Genomic DNA, 24,156 nt, shown 5'->3' with positions numbered 1-24,156 from the left:
AAAAGGAGAAAGGAAAGGAAAGGGAAAAGGAGAAAGGAAAGGAAAGGGAAAAGGAGAAAGGAAAGGAAAGGGAAAAGGAAAGGAAAGGGAAAAGGAAAGGAAAGGAAAGGAAAGGGAAAAGGAAAAGGAAAAGGAAGGAAAGGAAAGGAAAGGAATGGAAAGGAAAGGAAAGGGGAAAGGAAAAAGGAAAAAGGGAAGGGAAGGGAAGGGGAGAAAAGAAAAGAAAATAAAGAAAAGAAAAGAAAAGAAAAGAAAAGAAAAGAAAAGAAAAGAAAAAAGAAAAGAAAAGAAAAGAAAACTTGTAAAAGCTATGTACCCTAACTGCTTTTCAAAATGCTGCCAAGCAATAAAGTACTTTCCAACGAAGAGTTAATAAAGCAGATCACAGGAAGATTGAGTAATTCAAAAACTTAAAAACCCAAATGTTTTGCCATGTCACTCTAATGAATTTGTCACAAAATATTTGTTTAAATATATTTTATTATGGTTAGAACATAAAAACCAGTGATACACTAAGTATCTTCACTGAGTGTCTTCTTAAAAAGCCAGTTTTGAAGTATTTATGAAATTATTTTCAGCCAGGCATGGTGGCTCATGCCTGTAATCCCAGCACTTTGGGAGGCCGAAATGGGCAGATCACATGAGCCCAGGAGTTCAAGACCAACCTGGGCAACATGGTGAGACCTTGTCTCTATGAAAAATAGAAAAATTGGATGGGTGTAGTTGTGTCCATCTGTAGTCCCAGCTACACGGGAGGTTGAGATGGGAGGATCACCTAAGACTGGGAAGTCAGGGCTGCAGTGAGCCATAATGCCACTGTACTCCAGCCCAGGCCACAGAGCGAGACCCTGCCTGAAAAATTTTTTTCAAAATATATATTTTTATATTTTTAAAATATAAAAATATATCTCAAAAATATCTCAAAAAATTTAAAAAAAATACATATATATATATATATATATATGTATTTTTTTTTTTTTTTTTTAAATTTTTGAGACAGGGTCTCACTCTGTGGCCTGGGCTGGAGTGCACTGGCATTATGGCTCACTGCAGCCCTGACCTCCCAGACTCAGGTGATCCTCCCATCTCAGCCTCCCATGTAGCTGGGACTACAGATGGACACATCTTTAGTTTATATATAAACTAAAGTTTTTACTATAGAAAGTTTTTACTATAAAAAGTTTTACTATATAAAGTTTTCACTATATTATGCTATGGACAAGAAGCTTCAGCAAACAACTGATAGGGATGCTGGTTAAACCAAAACTACAGAGATCATCTAAGACAAGATAACAATCACCCAATGTTTTGGCGCCCAAAAAAAAAAAAAAAAAAAGAGAACAGTAACAGCACTTAGAAGTAGTCTCTACACAATCAGTCCAAATAATAAATTTTGTTATAAACAAATATTTATAACGCTAGGTTAAAAAAAAAATGAGGCCTGGGCGCAGTGGATCTCACCTGTAATCCTAGCACTTTGGGAGTCTGAGGCGGGCAGATCACAAGGTCAAGAGATCCCACTAAGTTGCCCAGGCTGGTTTCAAACTCCTAGGCTCAAGTGATCCTCCTGCCTCAGCCTCCCAAAGTGCTGGGATTACAGACATAAGCCACCACATCAAGCTTGACGAATTTAAAAAATGTATTTTTAAGTGATTTTATTTTTAATCTTTGTGGGTACATAGGAAGTGTATATATTTATGGAGCACATGAGGTGTATATATTTATGGAGCACATGAGCTGTTTTGATACAGGCATATAATACATGATAATCACATCTTGGAACATGGGGTACACATCCCCTCAAGCATTTATCTTTTGTGTTATAATCTAATTATACTCTGTTATTTTAAAAAGGACAGTTAAATTATTGACTACAGTCACCCTGTTGTGCTCTAAAATACTAGACCTTATTCATCCTAACTACTTTTTGTACCATTAACCATCCACGCCTTCCCAAACTCACCACTACCTTTCCCAGCCTCTGGTAATACTCTCTGTCTCCATGGGTTCAATTGTTTTGATGTTTAGATCCCACAAATAAGAACATGTGATGTTTGTCTTTCTCTGCCTGGCTTATTTCACTTAATATAATAACTCCAGTTCCATTCATGTTGTCACAAGTGACTAAATCTCATTATTTTTCATGGCTGAATAATACTCCACTGCCTATAAGTCAAGCTTAAAGAATTTTAAGCATACCAGAATGGTACAGGAAGTTCCCCCATTGTACTCATTCCTGAGTTTCAGCCATTATCAACTAATGACCAATCTTGTTTCACTCACACTCTTTTTTTTTTTTTTTTTTTTTTTGAGGCAGTCTTCCTCTTGTCACCCGGGCTGGAGTGCAGTGGTGCAATCTTGGCTCACTGCAGCCTCCGCCTCCTGGCCTCCTGAGTAGCTGGGATTATAGGTGGCCACCACCACGCTTAGCTAATTTTTGTATTCATACTCTCACGTTCTTTCTTCATTCTATATTGTTTTGAAGCAAATCCCATATAATAGTTTTATATGTAAGTATCTTAGTATATATTCCTTAGTATATTTTCTAAAAATATAAACACAGTGTCCATAATGATTAATTTAAAGGGTAACATACAATTCTTAATAACTGTTCTGTTACTAATTTTCTTCATGTAAATAATGTTGTTATTATTTATGTTGGTTTCAATTTTTCTTCTAGCTGTTTAAAAAAACAGAAGGGAGTATCTTGATGTTTGTAACTTTTCTCATATTTTAGTTTAAGAGATTTACAGAATTTCTAGATCAAAAGGCCACATTACAGTGGCATCAGAGTATGAGAACCAGTTTTACGATGCTCACTAGCAGTAGATGTGATAGTTTAATAAACTTTTTGCTGATTTAAGAGGCAAATATTTGTTCTAGTTAGGAAAAAAGTGAGGCTAGTGGGGCAGAAGCATTCTTTTAACAATATATATGTGATAATATATATTTATTATCTTCTTTAACGGATTTTGTGTTTTATTGTATATTGTGATTTTAAACATTTTTGTAGGTCAAGGGGTCTAGCCTTTTCATAAACACTTTGAGGAATGTAATATACAGAAAAGTACATAACACAAGTAAGTATAAAGTCTAACTTCACTAAAACTAATACTCATGTAACCACTACCCAGATTGAGAACTAAAACATTACAGCATCCCAGAAACCCTCCTACCCCATGAATTTTGTCTCTGTTAAGACCTTCTCTTCCCTTCTCCCCAGAGGTAGCCACTGTCCTGCTTTTTATGGATTCACTTTTTTTTATTTTTAAATTTTTATTTATATATATATCTTTTTGAGATGGACTCTCGTTCTGCCGCCCAAGCAGAGTGCAGTGGTGCAATTCAGCTCACTGCAACCTCCACCTCAGGGTTCAAACGATTCTCCTGCCTCAGCCTCCCGAATAGCTGGGATTATAGGCACCCGCCACCACACCTAGCTAATTTTTGTAATTTCAGTAGAGATGGGGTTTCATCATGTTGTCCAGGCTGGTCTCAAACTCTTGGCCTCAAGTGATCTGCCCCGCTCGGCCTCCCGAAATGCTGGATTACAGGTGTAAGCCATTGTGCCCAGCCCTTTTTTGCTCTTTAAAGTGATGAATATATTCCTAAACAGTGTAGTTTAATAATCTGGCTTTACTTGTTTTTTTAATTATATAAATGGAATTACTGTATCAGAATCTTGATTCATGTGAATGAATATATTGTGATAAGAAGGAAAATCTAGAGTCTGAAGAATGAGAACTTTTTTGCTGGCAGCACCCTTGAGAGTCATTAGTAGCTCCTGGCAACTTAGGGATCTCAGTGTTTGTATAGCTCAGTGGGAGATAGTCTGCAGGAGTGAGGGTAGTCAAGGCTCTGAAGAAAGACCTACCCTAGATAGAACCATAGGTGGGGATAGGGGCGGGGCCATTTAGCTAGTCATTTGGACCTCTGTTTTTGATTCAGCAGTTGCCTTTGGCCTCTTGATAGACTTAATTCATTCTTTTCACAGCAAAACTGGTGTTTAGGCCCAACATCTCCTGGTGGTTAGAAAATAGCATTAACTAGTTGAGGTTATGCATTTATAGCAGTACGCATTGTCATTAAAACCTCTGTTTGATTAACTCATGTCATAATGAGTATTGTACTTATCTGAGAAGTGACTCTATAATTATATTAAAGACTGTGTTTGTGCATTTCAATCACTAAATCAATCTAAACATAGGGAATCAATTTTTAAATACACTTACCAGGATGATTGGAAATGGGGGGCTGGAATGCAAGCTCATTGTGAACAGGCCCTAAAGAAAAGACAACAAAAATTCCATTTTTATTTATTAAAAGTTGTCTAATGCTAAAACTTTTGGTAAATCTTACTCAAATATAACTATTATAGGTTAAGAGTTGTTTAAAACAAGCTTATGCAACGTCTAAGAACTTAAAAGTTTAGATTACTTTACAATAAGCAAATCATATTGAACTATTAATAATTTTGTGGCTATTTAATAACTAACATTTTAGTGCTACCTGCCAAGTGCTATTATTACACAATTTACACATAATTTTACATCCAGTATTTAATGCAGAATATAAATGAATTATTCATGTAATGTGCAATACAGTACAATTTATAGTGCAGTGTATAATAATAAACTGTGAGGTCTATCCTAAAAACAAGTGCTTATGTTAATTAAGGATGTTATATAATAAAATTGTAGCTAACACAATTGAAAACTTGTTATGTGTTAAGACACAGTGCTAAACACCTCACATAAATTATTACATTTACTTCTTACAAACACCCCTTGAGGTAGACACTACTACAGGTAATATTACTCTTGAGGCTTAATGAGGTGAAGTAACTTGTCAATGGTCACAGAGCCAGTTAAAGGTCCAAACCCAACACTCTTAACCACTATGATGGCCCAGGGAGCCATTAAAAATTACGTTCTCTTAAGAAATAGAAAAAACAGTAACATAACTGAAAAGAAGCAAGATATATACAATACACATATAGTAGGTGCCCTCTGTCAATTGACATATACCTGTTTATATGACTGGAAGGAAAATGACAAAATATTAGAAGTGGCTATTTTTGAGTAGCAGGATTCAGGGTAATTTTGCTTTTCTTATTTACCCTTTTCTATATTGTCTAAGTTTTCTTTGATACTATTAATATTATAATGAGATTGATTTTACTAAGCCATATGAACAATTCTCCTATTCTACCTGAAACTAGAGGCTATCTGTAGGGTATTCCTCCCAATCATGCTGGCACAGAGTTATTGATAGATTCAACATTATCCAAAGTACAATGAATATTATGCTAAGGGAAACCTTGAGAACTTAGTGCTCAAAGGGTTTCAATCCATTATGGGTGGATATACAAGACACACATGAGATCTAAGAACATATACAAAGCAAACAAACAAATGAATGGAAATCAATGTGATGTTAATGAAACATTAGCAACAGAGAAATAAATGTATTCAGCAAACATTACTCCTCTAAAAAGGTGTAACTATGAAAAATAATACTGTTCACAAAAAATACTGAAAATCACTATTTAATGAAACAAAATCACAGGATGAATAAAAGATGTAAAAACATTAAAAAAAAAAAAAAAAAGAAAAGAAAAGAAAAGAAAACAAAGCCCTACCAAAAAAAAGAAAAAAAAAAAAGCCCTTACAACAAAAACAAGAGCTTACAGTAATGTCCGGGATGGGGCGGCATAGGCGGGTGGTGCTGAAGATGGCCGTTTTGGTGGTGAGGCAAATTAGGTGTGTATGGTGCAGTCCTACTTCCAGTCCAGGTGGTAGTGCTGTCTAAAAATTAAGGCCCACATGGGTTAATTTGCTTTTATAAAGGCTGCCTACTTTTTTCTCAACTATTTAAAAGATTTTTTTAAAGTATGTACATACTATGATGGTAAGTAGCTGGCTGACCAGTAAATCCATTCTGCTGCTGTCCTGGCTGAGGCCCTGATGCTATCTGCAACAGTCCTTCACTATGGCTGCCCCCCAGTATACTGGCAGGCTGACCTAGAGGAACAAGAAGACATTAACACGGTACATTCATAGATGTCATCTTATGATTTCATATACTAAATGAAGGACCAATTTTATCTGATAATGCACAACTATAAAGATGGGCAAAAAGTGTAACTCACCCATGGCCTATCAGGTAAAAAACCTAAAGTCATCTATAAAGGCAAATCTTAACTAGATGAAGCTCAAAATTATTCCATTTTAGGTCATTTTCTCGCTAATTTTAGTGGCTTATTTCTTCACAAACATATTTCAAATGCCAGCAAAACACCACTGTCTGGCCTATCATTTTAACTTCTTCAGAAGTAATCAGTTCATCCCTGGCCACTCTATCAGCTCTCTCTGGACCTTTCTGATTAGGACCCCAAAAATCCAGACTCAAGAAAATGTTGAAAACGGAAAAGTTAATCATTATCAGCACTGGTATTGGTAGAGAGAATGCTAGGGTTTGACAGAGAAAAGCTGAGCAGGAAATTATTTTAAATAGGATGTAATGGTGAAGATGAGGAAGTTAAAAAGATCTAGCTCTGCTGCCCAATTGATATACCATTTATTGGTTAAAAACAAAACAAAACAAAAAACCATCACTATACTTTGAAATTTTTTCAAGAGCTTTTATAAACCAAGAATCATTTCTTTTCAAGAACATCACCATATTAGATTTACAAAAAATTAGTTGCCCTTTCTCTATGTAATATACCAAGAGAATCAAGTCTCTCTTGGCTTCTATTCTATTCAAAAACCATTCTATGATATTGCTTACTGTCCTACATTTTTAAGGCTTCTTTTTTAAAGTAAAAAAAAACTTGATTTCTTAAAGAGTGGTAATTAAGTCAACTGCTTATCCCATTTGGAAAGCACTAAATTTATAATTATTTTTTCACTGGCATCACCTCATTCTTTTCTAAATGGGAATATAATCTGATGGAAGAGAGTAAATGTTGCCACTGCTCAAAGTATCAAAGAAAAGAAATATTTTTCTTTTCTCTACATGTCACATTTCCTTAAAGCTAAGAATTACAAAACCAAAAGCTAAAGAGAATATTTCAACACTCCCAAATTATTTATTTGTAAAGATGACATCTTAGCAACCTCCCTTCCTACTCATCCTCCAGATTCTGCAAGTTATCCTTAAAGGTTAATTACGGTTTTGTCCATGTTTTTAACAATTCTACATGCTACATACTCTTAGCTAACTTACAAAAATTGTCACTAACTACACAAGATAAGTTATTTTAATTTACAGGTATTTAGAAGGAAATTCTTAAAATATTCAGGTGTCAAATGAACGTAAATTGTAAAGTGACCCACTGTAGTTATCCAAACTGAATAGTTCCTTATACAATTCTAAGAATGTAAATTAAGGTTAAACAATTTCATACAACTAAATGAGCTCATGTAAAACAGCCTTCCAAATCTTCTATTTTAGTTCAACTTCTTTTCTTTCATTTAATGTTATCAATATACTTTTTGAAATCTAAGGGAACATTTTGACACGTTCTAAAACTTACAGTATTTACAGTATTCAAGTATTTAAATCTACCCAATAAATACCAGGATAAAATTTGCTCCATTTCATTTATATTGCTTTTTCTAATCTTCGAATGGGACTCAACTTCAGGGAACAAAACAGTCAAAATGAAGTCACTTTAGTAAAAATTACGTTCAAGTGGCTAAAATGTACCTCCTTTTATTTTCTATCACTACTCACTGTTTGTCAACCATATTCCTAATTTGGTAAATAAAAAGTAGACAGGTAGCAGAAGCACCAGGTGATTAAGGATCTGGGTAAGTGCTTAACCTACATGACCCATTTAGAATATGCTGCCCATACTGAGATGGTCATCTCTTATATAGCAAACCAACAACCTACTGGTTCAAGGTGGTACAATGAATGAAAGAGGTGAAATTTTGGTATACTTCACTTGAAAACTCACAATTACAGAAATCAGCCCCCATTTATTCTAAAGATCAAAATTTCTATGTTGAATCTAATTTGACAGTAAAGCAAACAGAATAATGGTAACTATTCTATTTTGGTAGCAACTAACACAGTATTAGCCCAGAGCTGTCAAAAATCTGTTCTGATGTGGGTTTACATGCAATTCCCTTAGCAACCGCATGCAGCTAACACCATACACATGCCAAGACAATGCTCTATGATTAACTGGGGGGGGCAGGTGGGGAAGCTACTTCATTTGCCAAGCAGCAAACTATCAAACCTTTGGTTACTATGAAAATAACAGAACCAGATCATATAATCAGGCCCCCAAAAACCTGAACCTAGTAGACCCTCTGCCTCCTATGACACAGCAGAAAATAAGGATCCTTCTGAAACAGACTTCTTTTTAAAATATATACATATATTTTTAAAAGAGATATAGAATTTAGCTTTACATCAAAATTGACTAAATTACTTAATGTCCATCTTGAGGGATATATAAAAAATCTGTCAAGATCCCTTTGCACAAAGAAAAAAATCAGACAATTATAAAGTAATATTCTCCCAGATAAAGCAAAATAAGAATACTGGATTAAAAGAAAGGTTGCAGTTCCATTAACACAGACCTTCATAAACACCTTGGATCAAAACTACTTGTTAACTATTTAAATATTTCTCCAAAATCTGACAGCTGAAGATGCTACTTCTACATGTAATAGTAAAGTGCAAATTAGATCAATTTAAATCAATATTATAATCAAATCATTAATTTAAATCACTATTATAATCAAAGCCATTACTTAAATTCCAAGTGATTGTATACATCTATTTAATACCTGTTGACCTATGAAAGATACCACAGTTACTTTTAAAGTTTACTTAATTGGCATTTCCCTCCAAGTGACAGGACAACTCAACTTGCTGACTACATCGGGTTCCAGAACTCACTTGTGGAAGCCACAGGAATGCTGGGAAAGTTGGCAGTGCTGGTAGCATTAGACTCAGATGGGGCTAACAGAGCTGGGGTGCTGTATGTCTCTGTTGACGCACGATTACTTGGTGGATGCTGGATGGTTTGAATTGAATGTCCTTCAGTGGATAACGATGGCTGTCCCTCAAAATCATGAACATATTCATCCTTCACCATCATACTTGATGGAGCTATGTAGAAAATTAAACGTATTTTAAATTTTTATAAGCTTCTCTTCCCAGAAAAAAAAAATCTTATTAGCAATATAACAATATCTAAAATCAATTAGTGTAAATAACTAACTTTAATTCAGAATTTTTTCATATTATTTTAAAACATACTACTTTACCAGCAAAAGTCACTTATTTAGCAATAATAGCATCAGATGTATTTTATTGATCAATCTGACTCTCAAATTTGAAGCTAGTCTATGAAGTTCCAACAGCCTCCAGCAACAATCATAAAAGGTATTCCTCAGTTTTTTGATAAGCCTAGAAGAATAATCACCTAAATACATAAGGCAAGCAAAAACCAAATGGCTAGAAATGTGTATCCAGCTGAGAAAACCAATTATTCAGTCTAAATCGAGATTGGGTACTTAACTGTGTCTTTTTGCTAATTTCACACTGTGGAGATATGACTGGGATCTGATAGATATCCAATTCCATGACCTGGAATTACTGTTAAGCAATATTTTAATACACTTTAAAAATGAAGTGTATTAAATGTCCCCTATAGATTTAGAACCAAAAGGTAAAACTCTAAATGAAAAGTCAAACTGAAATTTCCCTCTAGAAACCCAGCCCAAATAAGAATATTTAATAAATATATGTTGTGAGAAAACTCAATAATCAATATCTTTCACCTATGTGCTTACACCTTTACAAGCAAAGCTAGATTCCAGCCGATATAACACCTTTCCATTAACAAACCAGGAAATATTTGCTCCATTGTATGGAAAAAAAACCCAGAAACTGAATTGCATTAATAATGTTAATTCTCTGCCCAGAACCTTCCCATTTGTTTTTAGGTTATTATTTTAAGGTTTGCTTTTTATCTTTAGCAACCAATCCTTTTTTGCTTTTGAACTAACACTACTCCAGAACTTAACAACCCACTGACCTAATAGTAGGTTCTCTTCACAAAGCAATCAATTAGTAGACCACAAAAAGGCACTCCTTTTTTCATTAAGAACCAGCCTATCATTTGCCTTATCTTTCCCTATGTCAACCGTTGAAAACAAATCTACTACATGTAAATATCAGTTAAGTTACATGGCTATTTTTTATTAAATTGAGACATTTCACAGCAATAATAATCATCCATTATGCAAGTTTCTTAAAAACCTCTTAAAAGTTCATGCATCCAAAGTCATGAAGATGATATTTTGAGGACCCATAAATCCCATTCCAAAGTTCCTCTTTAGAAATGTAATGGAAACAAAAAGATAATCAAAAGGGTGCTTAACAAATTGTATCAATAAAAATGTATTGTTAAATGCTTAACAAAATGTATCAATAAAAAAATCTGAACCCAATCACTCATCATTAACATTGGCCAAATAATAAAAAATAGTAAAAAGAAAAAAAATGTTTGGGGCATAAAATCAGTACATCTACATTTATCCAGCCTTGTATTATACCTTCAACAAAATTCAGTGATTTTCTTCATATAAATTCTGCCATCTCTAATTACTTCCTGGACATTTTAGGGGTTTTTTGGTTGTTGTTGTTGTTGTTATAATGACTGGGATCTTTTTACCAACCTACTGGCTTTGCTAGCTGATTTGAGGATACAACTGGTCAACTTGATACTCACTGCTTCAGCTTTTCAAGTGACTCTTCAGCTTAATCAGCAATCATAACATCTTTAAGTACCAACTGTATTTTGCTTTTAAATAGTTATGACTCATAAATTTTTCTTGTCTTAAATATGCTGGCTAAACTTCCCAAATGTAACTTTGAAACTTCTACTGGTGTACAGATCTCTTTAACCAGATATTCTATAATAACTGTTTTTTAGGTAAAACTAAAGGTAATAACAAAGATAGAAAGTCTGCAATATATCTTTGCCAAGAGAAAAAAACAAGTTACAAAACACTATTGTACACTATGATCATATGCATGTTTAAAAAATCATATACTGTAAGCAAAAAAGTAAGGTCCAGAATCGTATGCATGGTATACGCTTTGTGTAAGAAAGGAGGTATGTATTTTTTGCATATAGAAACCCTGGAAGGAAATACCAGAAACTAATAAAAGTGATTACCTGAGGTAGGGGGGAATGGGGGCAGGGGTGGGAGCACTTCTTTTCACTGTATACCTTTTTATAGTATTTTGATTTATGGACCATATATTGCCTATTCAAAAAAATAAAATTAAAAAAACATATAGTATATATTTTTTATAGTCCAGAAGAACAGACACCAAATTGTTAAAATAGTTCCCTTTATGGGCTATTCACAAATGCATTCATTGAAAAGATATTTCTTGAGCACCTATGTTCCAGGTACTGTTCTAGTACTTGGGATAGACCCATAAACAAAACAAATATCCCTGCTGTCATGGAGTTTGCAGTCTTTTGCAGTATTTTTCCATTGTTTAAATATCTAATAGCAAGCAAACATTACTCCAGCTTCTCCTAGTCGTCTATTCTTGGGCAAGTTCCCTCACCTCTCCAAGTAGCAGTCCCTTCATCTGTTAAAGTATAAATAATCCCACCTCCCATGTAGAAGTATCATGAGAATGATAACACAATACTCAGAAATCATTTAGCTCAATCTGACCTGACACAAAATGAGTACTCAGTGTTACCTATGGTTATTTCACCATATTCTTAGAGCAATCATACATATATATATATATATATATATATCACAAACTGTTCTAAGAGGGCTGAGCACAGTGGCACATGCCTGTAATCCCAGCAGCTTGGGAGGCCAAGGCGGGTGGATCTCCTGAGGTCAGTAGTTCAAGACCAGCCTGGACAACATGGTGAAACCCCAACTCTACTAAAAATACAAAAAAAATTTTAGCTGGGTGTGGTGGTGAGCACCTGTAATCCCAGCTACTCGGGAGGCTGAGGCAGGAGAATCGCTTGAACCCAGGAGGTGGAGGTTGCAGAGAGCCAAGACTGTGCCACTGCATTCCAGCCTGGGCAACAAGAGCAAAACTCTGTCTCAAAAAACAAAAAAGTTCTGAGAAGGTCAAATAATATACTCTCTATAGGTGACAAAGAAGCTGAAACCACTGGGCCCACCCTACATCTGTATTCTTTATCATCACCAGCAAGCAGGACACAGCACCTGTCTGATGGTATTATCACTCTCTATTTTTTTTCTCTCCTCCACTAGACTATAAGCTCACCTAAGTAGACAAGACATGCCTTATTATCTTAGCATCCCTGGAACCTACTACCAAGCAGTACGTGCTCATTAAATATTTGTTAAAATGAATACATAGGTCAACTTGGTCATAGAAAGTTTCATGAAAGATAAAAGGCAGTGTGTAAATGATTACCACAAGACTTTAACTCAAAAATGAAGGAAATGTCCCATTTTCTTAACTTTTTAGTTACCTGGTCTTATATTATTCCTTTGTCTAAATCTAGAAGGAGCTGTGAGAAATACCCCTTGTTTTCTGAGGAAATACGGCACTGAAGACACCCTTTACAAAACCACCGCTAGGGGGATCTACAAGGCTGAATACAGCTCTACAGTCATTAAAGAAAGGCTATCAACCCATACAATCCCATTGATAACAGTGCATCAATAATTTTAGGATGGGGAGGTGTGTGATAAGCATTCAGAATTTGAACCCCCTCACAAACAGCCCCACAGAGAGATTCAGATACACTTATCATTGCAGTCTCCCTACCTTGAATACCTACTGAGCCAAATGTTTTAATTCTCCAAAAACATTGATGGAAAATGAAGATATGAAGTATGTTTACTTTCAAAAAAAAAAGAAGTTATATGATATCAATGTCTGCATGGCAAAGAGGCAGAGCTTTAATCAATCTTAAAGGAACCCTTCCCAGACCACCACAACAGCTCCTAATAATAAACCTACACTTCTCAGAAACCTACTAATCACTAACAAGCACCACAAGGTACTAAGTCTTCCTTCCTCCATTAGTGATATGGGAGAAAGGTGGAAAATAAAAACAAGAAGACTTGCAAACTCTTCCTAAATTTTGGTTAAGGTCACCTAGTATTTCTAACCCATCTCTAAAATTGTGCAAACAAAAAAGGTCCCAAGTTACTACTCATTTCCCTCCGGAACAACAGCACACCTTTCTAAGATGACAGTGGTTCCTTTTCTTTGAGATGGAGTTTTGCTCTTGTTGCCCAGGCAATGGCATGATCTCAGCTCACTACAACCTCCACCTCCTGGGTTCAAGTGATTCGCTTGCCTCAGTATCCTGAGTAGCTGGGATTACAGGCACCCACCTGGCTAATTTTTTATATTTTTAGTAGAGACAGGGTTTCACCATGTTGGCCAGGCTGGTCTCGAACTCCTGACCTCACATGATCCACCTGCCTCAGCCTCCCAAAGTTCTGGATTTACAGACATGAACCACTGCCCCTGGCTCACAGTGGTTCTTTATAAGAGTTTCTCTGCAAATTAATTAGTTCTTACAGAAATTTTAGTAAGTTCTAAGTAACAGAGCTAAAGATTTAATAAAACTCCATTCTCAAATATTACACTAAAAAACAAAAACATACACCCCCATTGGTGTTTCATTTTCTCACCTTAAAACACTTTTTCAATAAGGTAAGCTGTGATGGGCATATGCTTTTAAAGTAGCCTTGATTTATTTACTCAAAATGTAACAAGACTGAAAAAACACAAATCTGAGTACAATTTTAAACCATTCTCAACATTATATAAAAATAAATTAGACTGAAATGAAGAAACATTAGAATACTGGTATTTTTACTGGATATGTTATACGTGATTCCAAATTACCAAACATTCTGGGTACTTACCATCCATTTAAACTGGCTCTGTGAGATTTTCTTCAAAAACAGTGCTTAACTTGAAAAACAGTCTTTGTATTTGTTTTTGGTTCATTCCCCTATCATATTTTTTAGAGTACTTTAATTCATAAATTGCAGTTCAAATACAAAGAGTAAATAGCCAATTTAAATCCAGTTTTAAACGCTGACACACCCCCCCATCTAAATTTCCAAAGCAGTATAAGTTATTTTCTTATTAAGGTTACTGCCACCCACACAAATTAATTAATTTGAGGTCAACAAAAAAACAGAGAGGATAAAACACAAGAAAGAGAATGTAATAAGAAACAGATTACCTACCATTACTCTGCAGTGTTAATCCTGAGAGATCTTAATTGTTTAAAGAGGGGAAAAAAATAAAACATTAATCATTACAATGAAAATATTTTCCATTTAAAAACAGAGAATGTAAATTTAAGCCAGAGATTACAAAAGTTCATGAACCATTTCAATTCAGAAGTAGCATAAACGCTATCTAACAACACATATACTAAGTATTCAAACTTATAATGTTTTCCATCTTATTTCTCAAAAACAATGTTTTAAATGGGCAAAATGTCAACATAATACTTGGTTTTAGTAGTCAAAATATAAGTTTGTTCCTGAATTCAGATTTAAATATTTATATTAAAAATATCCCATTCTTTAACCTTATTTAAAGTCCTGGGCTATTTTCCAAATTTAACTTACAAAAATTAAAACACTACTGAGATCATTTTTCCTTTATGTTTCTAAGGATAAAAGCAAAGTCTACTTACCAATTCCAGGTGATACAACTCGTTCATAGTGATATGGATTCACACAGACACTATCACATTTTAAGTCAAACGCATACTGACAATATTTAACATGCTTTAGTTCATTTTTGTGAAGATCAGGCCACCTCCAGAGACGGGCATAGATCACATGAGGAAATCCTTTCCGGCCAGCCACCTGGAAAAATAAACGACCATTTATTCATGTGTCACATTATGCAAGACACTTTACATATATTCTGATTTAATCCTCACAATCCTACCAAGTCAGTATTACAATTCCCATTTCATAAATGAGAACACTAAAATTCAAAATAACTAACTTGGCCATGTCACACATCACACCTAGAATTTAAACGTTGGTATAATTTCAAGGCCTGTGCTCAGGTTTTAAAAATGCAAAAAGTGGGTGGGCCTGGTCGCTCACACCTGTAATCCTGTCACTTTGGGAGGCCAAGGGAGGATCTCTTGAACCTAGGAATTCAAGACCAGCCTGGACAACATGGCAAGACCTTGTCTCCACAAATAATAAAAAATTAACCGGGCATGGTGGTGTGTGCCTGTAGTCCTAGCTACTCAGGAGGCTAAGGCAGGAGAATTGAATAAGCCCAGTAGGTCTAGGCTGCAGTGAGCCATGTTCGCACCACTGCACTCCAGCATGGGCAAGGCTGAGACCATGTCTCAAAGAAATAAAATGAAATAAATAAATAAATATGCAAAAAGACTGTGTTGTAGAAACTACATAAAGTCTAGAAATTAAAATCTAAGACATAAAATTTCTATGAGATTTACTTAAGCAAAGGAGACGTATTATGAAGTTCTACATGAAAAACGTGACCAACGAAACATCTGCTATCAGTGAAAAATACCAGATTTCTAAATTATAAAAGGACTAAGTATAATCCAGTTGTTTAAATGTACATACAATATCAAAAAAGAAAACATGGCCGGGCACAGTGGCTCACCCCTGTAATCCCAGCACTTTGGGAGGCCAAGGTGGGTGGATCACCTGAGGTCAGGAGTTTGAGACCAGCCTGACCAACATGGTGAAACCCCATCTCTACTAAAAATACAAAAATTAGCTGGACATGGTGGCACTCACCTGTAGTCCCAGCTAGTTAGGAGGCTGAGGCAGAAAGATTGCTTGAACCCGGGAGGCAGAGGCTGTAGTGAGCCAAGACTGCACCACCGCATCCCAGCCTGGGTGACAGAGTGAGACTACACCTCGGGGGGGCGGGGGGGAGAAAGAAAAAGAAAACAACAGACTACAAAAATGAATACCAAAGTGCTAAAGGAAGTTCTTGCAAAATGTGGGTTTTCTTCTGCTTTTTATTTTTATTTTCCAAATTTTCTCCATTGAACATTTTTTAGTCAAAACATAAAAAACTTTAAAATTTTATATTTTGCATATTCTTCCACATATTCCCATAATGCGTATTTGTACTGGATGACAGTATCTGAAGAGATGAAGCACACATTAAATTACCCTACAGAAGCTTCAAAGGAAACTTAGCAAGTTTTTAAATCTGCCACCATAGAGGGTATAGAAAAATTCTTGTAAGGCTAACCTGAAGTCTCCCATCCAATGTTCTCTGTATGGTAACACATTTACTAGGATGAGCTCCATTTGTAGTTATGGCTGTTATTAAAGAATCCAGTTCATCTTTTTTTTCCTTCAGCTTCTTTACCAAACTTTCAATTGCTCTTTTTGCAAATGTTTCACTCTCTCCGCCTTGTCTATGGCACATCAAACTATGCACAATGCTCAGACAGGCATCATTACTTGTTGGTGTATTCGTAATAGACATATTGTCCATTTGTTCAAGTTTTTCCTTTTAAATCAAATATGTCTCCAATTTCCAGAAGAATTTTGATCTTTTGGAAACAGTATAAAACAACAGGTAACGTTGCAAGTAAAACTGTTACACATGTATTCAAGATAACCTACAAAAGAAAAAAAAAAAGACACATATCAGAACACATTTCACAAAGCAGATTTAAATATACTCGGAAAAAGATGAAATTGCTCTGGTTAAGACAGAGATTCAATGCACATAATTAAAATTTGATGCTCAGGGTTGAAAATTCTTAAAATTCTTATAAAATATCAACCATTAAAAATAATTTTTAAAAATAAAATTACTTAATCAAAATGTCACTGTTTTTGACATTCCAAAAATATTAAAATTAGGTCTCCTCATTATGATAGTGACACGCTCAATTGAGTCTTACTGACTGTGCTAGTCACCCTAAAGGCAAATCTTACCAGGACTTTTTTTAAAGGATTACTTATGAGGATTAGCACTTTAAAACAGTCTTGATTAACAACCAGCTAAACCTAAAAGTCTATCACTAATATTTATGAAAAATTTACCATTGCCTGGTATGAAATGCTACCTAGCAGTTAACACTGACCTTTGTTAAGAGAGACCAATAAAAAAAGGGTCTCTTTTATTCTAAAAGACATTTCTCCAAAGATTATGGCCAATAAGCACATGAAAGTTCAACATTAGTCATTATGGAAATGAAAATCAAAACCACAATGAGCTACCACTTCATACCTACTGAGATGGGTAAATCAAAGAGACAATAATAAGTATTGAAGAAGCAGAGAAATTGGACCCTCATTCACTGCTGCTGGGATTACAAATGGCACAGGTACTTTGGAAAACAGGCTGGTATTAATACAAAATGTTAAACACAGTTACCATATGACCCAGCAATTCCCCTCTTCACAATTCTACTCGAGAGAAATGAAAGCCTATGTCCACACAAACCTGTACATGAATGTTCACTGCAACACTGTTCATAAAAGATACAACTCAAATGTCCACCAACTGATGAATGTGCAAATAAAATTCTGTACAATGGAATATTATTCAACTATAAAAAATAAAGTACTAATACATGTTACAACATGGATAAACATCGAAAACACATACTAAGTGAAAGAAGTCAGTCACAAAAGGTCATACATTATAAAATCCCATTTATATGAAATATACAGAATAGGCAAATTCACAGAGATAGAAAGTAAATCAGTGGTTGTCAGGGCCTGGCAGGAAGGGGTATGAGGAATGACTGCTAAAGAGTATGGTGTTTTTCTGTTATAATGAAAAAGTCCTAAAAATTGATAATGGTGATGGTTGTACAACTGACTATAGTAAAAACCACTGAAATGTACACTTTGAAATAGTGAATTTTATGGTATGGGAATTATATCTCAATACAGCTGTTCTTTAAAAAGATCAATAAATTCCTCAAAAGATTTGGAAAAGCAACAGGGTTACTCTCAAAAAAATAAAATAAAATAAATGAAGATTAATAAAGAATCTATTCAACAAGTAGAAAACTAAAGTAACTTATCTGATCCCAAGACTCCACACAGAATAGGAAAAGGCCATTAGCCTAAGATCAAAGAAAATAAAGCAAGACTGAAGCCTGTACTTTATGTGCTAGGTTGTATTTTATTTGTTCACTGAAGTTGCATTCCAGATTTATTTTGTTTTCATTTTCTTTTGCTGTATACTTGAATCCTTAAACTCTCCCACAAGATTAATAAAACTCATCATTCTACCAAAATCTCTTCCTCTTCTGAAGACCTTTATTGTTAAAGTATCAATTACACTTAATTACGCAGTCTCGGAAAGCTTAGCAAAAAAGATCTTTGCTCTGCCTCTTTCTTTCACTATTCCTAAATTCATTCCCTCACAGTTAGAAAATTCTTTACGTCAGTCATTTCTGTTTCTCCTCCCATTCTCCCTGCCACTGTTGTAGTTTTGAGCCTCTTCAGAATGTACATCACTTGATATTTAAGACTTGCTTCTCCCTGTTATCCTTTTACACAAATGTTTGTCTCAACTCATAAACCCCATGCAAAGAAGCAGTTTTTCATATGTATTATAGCACTTGCCCACACTCAATACACGTACGCTGAAGGTATACTTTCTGAATAACCAAGGTTAACCTACATGGGAAATTCTGGAGTCAGAGATCTGGATTAGAATTCCAGCTTTCACAGTAATAAGAAAATGAAGTTACTCTGAATCTGGATTAAAAGGAGGGTCTATAGAAGCTCAAAGGAAAAATTATACGTAACGTGTCTCACACACAGTGTTCAGTAAAAAAGCTACTGTCGAAATATTAAAATGTTTAATTGTGGCCAGGCACAGTGGCTCACACCTATAATTCCAGCACTTTGGGAGGCTGAGGCAGGTGGATCACTTGAGTCCAGGAGTTCGAGACCAGACTGGGCAACATGGCAGAACACCATCTTTACTCAAAATAAAAAAATTAACCAGGTGTGGTGGTGCATGCCTGCTGTCCTAGCTACTCAGGGAGCTGAAGCTGGAAGATCACCTGAGCCTTGGGAGGTCAAGGCTGTGGTGAGCCACGATTGTGCCACTGTACTCCAGCCTGGGCGACAGAGTGAGACCCTATCTCAAAAAAAAAAAAAAAAAAGTAATAGTTTTATAAGGAGATTTTTCCTAAAACACATTACACATTTTTCTGTATTTTCTCCTATTAAAATCTATCTAAGAAAATGCAGGAGATTAGCCAGGTATGGTAGCAGTCCCAACTCCTCAAGAGGCTGAGGCAGAAGGACCGCTTGAGTCAGGAGTTCAAGGCTGCTGTGAGTTACGACTGCACTCCAGCCTGGGCAAGAGAGTGAGACTTGTAGAAAGAAAAAGAATCAGGAAAGAGGGAAAAAGAAATATGTGTTGAATTACACATCTGATAACTCCTTGCATGGGAGATTTTGGAGTCAGAGATCTGGATTAGAATTCCAGCTTTCACAGTAGTCAGTTATCTGATTACATATCTGTGCCCACATTGTTGCCACAAATTAGAAATCCAAGAAAACAGCAAAAACACTCTCATTTTAGAAATTCCCGGCAACATGCACAGTTCCTGACATATACCAGGCAAGTGTTTGTGGACTGACTACAGCTTTTTATTCTGTGGAATTATCTTAAAACAAATTAGAAGAGTGCAGATGCTTTTGAAGTCATTTTCTGATATATTCCAAAAGATGTGTCTCAACCTACAATGCAATTAAAATGTTTATTCCACCACAATCTCACCATGTCACCATTTCTAAAATTTATGCTATTCTGTGGACTTAATAGTATCTCAAAGTTTGTTTTAAAGCCAAGTTGTTTTGAATACAAATGATAATGATCTTGCTTTCTTAAATAAACATAGCTTTCTCATCTCTCTCTATTGTATTCCTATGAGCACAGTGCCTAAAACATAATTAAAAGTTCTGCATATAAAAAAATAACACTAGCAGGAATATACAGATGTATTCCTACACTAAGTGGTTCTAGATTATGGAAGTATGGTAGGCAAGAGCATAATACCAATATAAATAAAATTATATATTCTGATTAAAGGTCTAGCAGCATAACTGAATGTTAACATCTCTTTCAATTCTCTCATCTATAAAATGGGAATGCCTGCCCTGCCAACTTTACAGATTTACTGTGGTAATTAGATGCAACAATGTACATAAAAGCAATTTGGGAACCATAAATTAACCAATTCAACAAACAATGTATGTACATAGCACTACAGATACAAAAACAGGTGGCGCATAGTAAGAAAGTGGGTCTGGACTCTCTCAGACCACCATCCCATTTTTTTCTGACAAATAATTTATATCACCACCTTAGCTTTAGTGAAACAAAATTCTAAACTACTTACATATATTTTGAAAATTTAACAATGCCCTAACCATAACAAAAAGAAGGAAAGCCTTAATATATAATGTGTATTTTCATCTATAAATACTCAGGCATGCCAGCTAAGTTAGAATGTATAATAAAGAAGTTAGATGCTTGCACTTATATATAGAATCATCACAAATATGACAACCACAAATTCAGACCTTCCAAGACAAATATATTATACTGGCAACTCAAATAGCACACTGGCACTGCAGTCAGTAACATGGATTTTCTCAAATGGTGAACTCTTAAACAACTTCAATTAAGAAAATGAATTAATGAGAGGCTGAAGGAGGAGGACTGCTTGAGCTGGGAGACCAAGTCTGCAGTAAGCTATGATGGAGCCACTGCACTCCAGCCCGAGTGACAGAGTAAGATTTGGTCTCAAAAAAAAAAAAAAAGGCTGGGTACTGTGGCTCATGCCTGTAATTCCAGCACTTTGGGAGGCCGACATGGTTGGATCACTTAAGCTCAGGACCAGCCTGGCAACAAAGTGAGACCCACCCCCCCAACAAAAAAATACAAAGAATTAGTCGGGCATAGTGGTGCATGCCTATAGTCCCAGCTACTCAGAAGGCTGAGGTGGGAAGATGGCTAGAGCCTGGAAGGCGGAGGTTGCAATGAGCCAAGATCACACCACTGCACTTTAGCCTGGGCAACAGATCCCAAGGAAAGGGAGGGAGAGAGAAGGGAGGGAGGGAGAGAGAAGGGAGGGAGGGAGGGAGTCAGGCCATGAAGAAAAAAAATAAATTAAGAGAAATTTAATTCCTGGCAAAGTGAATATATATATTATAGAGTTAGGTTCTGGGCTAATTATGTTTTCCTCCTACATGAATTTCTGGGGCATCTGAAAGTCTTGTGGGATGCAAGATAATTACTCAGTCTCTCACATTGCAGGATGGCATCCCCGGCCCCCAACCCACCAAACCCATCCACAAATTTCCACAACATCCCTTAAAGAGCAGTACTTACTCCATTGAGAACTACTAATCTAGAAGACCCAAACATATTATCACATAAGTAACACATGCTAAAAGAAACAGGTATAAAGTGATTGGGACTATAAATGAGGGAGCATCAAAGTTCATAGGTAACTTAAGTCTTGGCAGAATGTTCAGTCAGGGTTGGCTAGTCTATGCTGCAGTGACAACCAACCCCCAAAAGCTCAGTAGCTTAAAACAAAAGCTTATTTTCTGCTTAAGATATAATACATGTCCATCACAGATCAACTGGGGGCACTGCTAACTGTCATCTCTCAGAAATTAGACTGACAAAGGCTCCATTTCTACATATGTCCTTAAATAGCAAAAGGGACAGGACAGTTCATATATCTTCTTTTAAAGGCTACCACTTCCGCTCATGTTTGACTGGCCAAAGTCATATGGCCATGCCAGGAGTCCTCAACCAGGAGCAACTTTGTCCATCAGGGGACACTTGGCAATATCTGGAGGCAATATATGGTCACAACTGGATACTACTGGGCAGCTAGTGGCTAACGGCCATGGTTGCTGCTAAGTACCCTACAATGCACAGGACAACCCCCAAAACAAATTATCTAGCCTAAAATGTCAATAGTGCCAATGCAAGAAACTCTGGGCCACACCTAATTTCAAGGTAGGGATGAGACAGACAAAGAAGTACAATACCAGGGGAGAACTATCAGAATTCTGGTAGAATAGTATTAATGGATTACCACGCATGATTAAGAATTTGCCAGGCTGAAGGAAAATAATGGGGAAAAGCAGAGATGAGTAAGAGCTTTGTCTAGAGTAGGTTCATGGTAGAAAAAGAGAAACAACAGCATTAGATTTGTATTAGAAAGAAAACTTCAGTGAGAGCATAGAAAACAGCTTTGGAAAAGGAAATAGAAAACCAATTAGGAAACAATTATCAGAATAGTGATAAGATCCGAGACTAGGGGTATGGGCAATGGGCCACGAGAGGAGGAGAAAATCAGTGAGACATTTCTAGGTAGAAAAGACTGGCATCTTTATCCAACTGAATACGAAGGGTGAAAAAGGGAGAATAGTCAAAAGATGACCCATTTCTAGAAAGGTTAACTCAATGATTAAAAAAGAACAAAAAATTTAAAAGAAGGTATGCAACAAATTCAGTTTTAGGTATCTTAAGTTTGAAGAGATTAGTAGAAAAGTTAAGCCTATCTGAAAGGCACTAAAATATACAGGTATTAGATCCAGTCAAGTAAAGAGTAATGAGAGGTAAAGAGTCAGCAAAAAGAGACAGCTGATTCTTGTACGTACCTATTGTTTTTTCCTCTAGCCTTGCTATTAATTGTAAGCTGTCACCTAACATTGACCATAAGTATAATAATCAATGGACTAGAAAGCCAAAGAACCAAACGAATTAAGATACCCCCTAAAATTAAACAAGCTGAATACTGGCCTGAGAGGCTCTCATATAAATTCATATATTTTAGGTAATGATTGTTGGCATTTTTTATTTCTCATATGTTAGTTTACCTTTGAATTAACTGTACTGTATGTGTCAAACATGTATTTTCTAGAAGTTATATGTTTTGATCAGTGATCAATAAACTACTTACTATGGGAATATCTGAGAAAAGTGCTTAAATTTAACTAAGGGAGGGTGAAAAATCACTGGACCTGGTAAAATATCACTAGGAAGAAACTCTAAACTTAGGTTTACTAACAGGAAAAAAAGGGGTAGTCTGCAGCACAAGCTCAAGACTAAATCCTAGACAGCAAGTTGAGGTTCTTCAAACTGAGGGCAGTTGGAAAACTTCCAAGAGCAACAAAGGGTTTATAAAGCAATAAAAAACAACACAAAGATTTTTTTTTTTTAACTTTTAAGATGAACTACACAGGATAAATTGAGCAGTATGCTTCTTGTTTACCCATGTGTCTTAAATTTAAATGTCATTTTGGTATAACACCTTCAGTTTAAATGATCTTATTTAAAAATTATCCTTTTTGGATTAATAAAGTTGTTAAAAGAAGAAACAATAAAGTACTATAGGTGGACATCAGTTTTTGGGTACCAGCATATATTTCCCCATTTGTTAACACCGCAGTCTGATTTTCCAAGGACAATCTTCCTATCTGACCAAATGGGACGATTCCCAGATTAACGAAAGCCACCCCCTGACCACAACGTTGTTTCAGAGATTAAAAAGAACCCAAGGCAGGCCAGTGACATAGCTCCAGCACTTCTGATGGAACTACAGAGAAAAGAAAAAGCCCTCTCCATGCTTCCTTGAAGCTAGGAGTATTTAGACTGCAAACTACCTGAGAAACAGAAAGGATGCAAAGTCATGAGTCTTGGTAATGCTGCTTGAAACCCTGGATACAGCAATCTGAGGCCAGCTCTATCTCCAGACCAAGCCAATGAATTCCCCTTTTTACTTAAGTCTGACTGCTACATGCTCCCTGATAACTGAACAAAAATTGAATGACTAACATCCTTAGAAAAAATAGCAATATAGTACAAACTACATAATGAAATCAATCAGTAATTTAGAACTAGTTACTTTAAAACAGCAGCTGTCTCTCTCTCATGTCAGGACCCCTTAATTCATATTCTTTTTCTGAGACACAGTCTCACTCTGTTGCCCAGGCTGGACTGCACTGGTATGTTATCAGCTCTCTGTAACCTCCACCTCCTGGGTCCAAATGATTCTCGTGCCTCAGCCTCTCAAGTAGCTGGGATTACAGACATGTACCAGCATGCCCG

General features: G+C 35.8%; 1 protein-coding gene across 3 annotated transcripts in view; it reads right to left on the bottom strand.

Annotated features, from left to right (window-relative positions):
- SMAD4 (SMAD family member 4) overlaps nt 1-24,156 on the bottom strand; it is a 50,070-nt gene that overhangs the window by 16,841 nt on the left and 9,073 nt on the right. For 2 of the 3 annotated variants that reach the window (XR_004263089.1, XM_032259506.1), the window contains exons 2-8: nt 16,285-16,660; nt 14,720-14,894; nt 14,262-14,291; nt 8,920-9,132; nt 5,904-6,023; nt 5,691-5,807; nt 4,233-4,283 (exon numbers count right to left, since the gene is read on the bottom strand). Coding sequence is in view for 2 of the 3 variants with exons in the window: in XM_032259506.1 (XP_032115397.1) it covers nt 4,233-4,283; nt 5,691-5,807; nt 5,904-6,023; nt 8,920-9,132; nt 14,262-14,291; nt 14,720-14,894; nt 16,285-16,533 (955 nt within the window). In the remaining variant the exon portion in view is untranslated. The remainder of the gene's footprint in view (nt 1-4,232; nt 4,284-5,690; nt 5,808-5,903; nt 6,024-8,919; nt 9,133-14,261; nt 14,292-14,719; nt 14,895-16,284; nt 16,661-24,156) is intronic. The other variant, XM_032259507.1, reaches the window with a different exon arrangement.

This window comes from Sapajus apella, unplaced genomic scaffold, assembly GCF_009761245.1.
Source record: "Sapajus apella isolate SASKATOON/1434 unplaced genomic scaffold, GSC_monkey_1.0 scaffold109, whole genome shotgun sequence".
Classification (NCBI taxonomy): domain Eukaryota; kingdom Metazoa; phylum Chordata; class Mammalia; order Primates; family Cebidae; genus Sapajus; species Sapajus apella.
This window is presented reverse-complemented; position numbering and strand designations above follow the sequence as displayed.